This window comes from Apteryx rowi, unplaced genomic scaffold (genome assembly GCF_003343035.1).
Source record: "Apteryx rowi isolate R43461 unplaced genomic scaffold, aptRow1 scaffold_3, whole genome shotgun sequence".
NCBI classification, from domain to species: Eukaryota; Metazoa; Chordata; class Aves; order Apterygiformes; family Apterygidae; genus Apteryx; species Apteryx rowi.
In genome coordinates, this window is record NW_020449418.1 from 8,366,314 (window position 1) to 8,368,541 (window position 2,228).

At 72.6% G+C, this 2,228-nt stretch overlaps 1 protein-coding gene across 1 annotated transcript in view; it reads right to left on the reverse strand.

The window, feature by feature from the left end:
* LOXL4 (lysyl oxidase like 4) overlaps window positions 1-2,194 on the reverse strand; it is a 5,732-nt gene extending 3,538 nt beyond the window's left edge. The window contains exons 1-5 of the mRNA XM_026069691.1: window positions 1,909-2,194; window positions 1,360-1,538; window positions 1,003-1,214; window positions 329-367; window positions 12-207 (exon numbers count right to left, since the gene is read on the reverse strand). Of these exons, the coding sequence (XP_025925476.1) occupies window positions 12-207; window positions 329-367; window positions 1,003-1,214; window positions 1,360-1,538; window positions 1,909-2,194 (912 nt within the window). The remainder of the gene's footprint in view (window positions 1-11; window positions 208-328; window positions 368-1,002; window positions 1,215-1,359; window positions 1,539-1,908) is intronic.
* Window positions 2,195-2,228: the final 34 nt, after the last annotated feature.

Genomic DNA, 2,228 nt, shown 5'->3' on the forward strand with positions numbered 1-2,228 from the left:
TTGCGGGGCGGCTTGCCCTTGCGCTCGCCCGCCGGCAAGGCCGGGCCGGGGAGGCAGCTGACGACGGCGTGCATGCCGCGGGGGCAGGCGGGCTGCCGGGGCGCGGGTGGGGACACCTGGGCGGCGCAGCGGGCCAGGTGGGGCTCCGAGCCCCGGCACTGCACCCGGTGGACCCAGAAGCTGTTCTGCCGGCTGAGGTTCCTCAGGCTGCCGGGCGAGAGGAGGAGCAGGGGCTGGCGTCATTTTGGGGGCTGCYGCCCGCGCAGGGCAAAGCCCCGCGGGTGCCCACGGTGGGGGGTGGCCTGCTCCTGCCCACCCGGAGACCTACCTGGAGCTGGGGTCCTTCAGCTTCATGTTCCAGAGCTTCCTGCAAGTGGAGAGAGCCGGGACGTCAGGGGACCCCGTGGCAACCCTGCAGGGCTGGGCACCCTCCCCCGCGCCAAAGCCCTTGGGGCCCCCGCACCCCACGGCGGGGCCGGCAGCCGGGCAGTCCTCCCACGGGGCCGCAGGGCTYGTCGGGACAAGTCCGTTCCCCACTGGCAATTAGTGCGCCAAACCTGGCCGCGCGCTGTGCCCAGGCGGGACGGCGCGACTCCTGGCACCGGCAGGGGCTCATTACGGGCARTATTTATAGCCCCGGCACAGGACACGGGCGGAGGGGACCGAGGTCTCCTCGGCTCTCCTGTGCCTCCACGCATGTCTAGCAGATGATGAAGATTGGTGACAACCTTCCCTTCGAYGCCCAACGCCCCCTCCGTGCTGCAGAGCCCAGCTCTGCCCTTCACTGAGGCTTTTGTGTCCCAAAAGGGGACGTGACACCCTGGTGCCCCACATGCCCAGCAATGTGCGACCCCCCTACCCGACACCCTCTCTCCCTCCCTGCTGACTCCGGTGGCCCCATTGCTCTCCCCACAAGCCCCGTGGCACGTCCCATGGGTCCCCTGCCCCACCTGCCCCGCTCCGGCCACACTAGGACACGGCCCCTTTTTGCCATTTTCCTACCGGTAGAAGTTGGTGTTGACGCGTTTCTCCTGGGGGAAGCCCAGCATGCCGCACACCACGCGGCTGTTGTTCCTGGTCCAGGCGGCGTCGCACACCTGCCTCCAGCGCCCGGCGTGCTTCACCTCCACGGCGCCCTCCGTCACCGGCACGCTCAGCTTGGCCCGGGCCAGGATGGGCTTGAGGCGCACCTCCTCCAGGCTCAGCCCCGGCGCCTGGCAGGATGGGGGGGGGGTGCTGTGGGCCCCGGTCCATGTGCACGGGGGTCCCCGCAGCCCCCGGGGCAGGGGCTCCAGCATCCAGCGGAGGGGGGAGGATGGGGGGGCGGGAAGCCTCAGAGGGACCTGCTGCCCCACTCACCTCTCCCAGGAGACCGGGGGCCGCGGCGCGGGGGGAGCTGCCGGGCTGGCGTGGTCCCGAGCACACCACGCCGGCGTCCTCACCGTGGTGGCAGTCGCTCGCGCCCCAGCCGTTGTGGACGCAGTCGGCCAGCGAGGCCTCGCTGCCCGCGCACTGCACGTTGTCCAGCCAGATGGGGCCTGGGGTTGGGGGGCGCAGGGCTGGCGGTCACCGCTGTGCAGGGCACCCACTTCTGCCCCTCACCGTGGGGCTCCAGCTGGTGCTGTGCCCCACGTGCAACGCCCCCGATGAGCTGCCCCCCCCCCCAAGCATTGCCCCCCAACCCACAGCACCCCGCACAGGCTGCCCTCTGGCATTGCCCACTGCCAGCGGCTGCCCCCTGCAGGCTGCCCCCCAACCTGCAGCGCCCCCCGCAGGCTGCCTCTGCCCACTGCATCCCCACCCCCAGCTCCACCCAGTGCTAGCCATGGTGCCCCCCAAGTGCTCTCAGCCCCCCCCCCAACCATTTCCCAGGCCGCGCCTCCCCCACCTGCCCCTGGCTGCCCCCACCTTCCCCTTGGCCGTAGGTGGCACTATGGGTCCAGGTGACGGCCGCRGCGTAGCCCAGCTGCCGGCAGGCCACAGTGGCCCCGTGGAAGTCGAAGCCGTCGTCGCACACGGTGCCCCACCGGCCCTGGTACAGCACCTCCAGCCGGCCCTCCCCGGCGGGCCCCCGCGGCCCCGCCAGCCGCAGCTGCACGGGGGCCGGCTCCTGCCCGCTGGGGGCCGCCCGGCACAGCAGCAGCAGCAGCAGCAGCAGCAGCAGCGCGGGGCTCGCGCCGCCCGGCATCGCCATCGCAGCTCCTCGGGGCAGGACGCCTGGGGGGGGG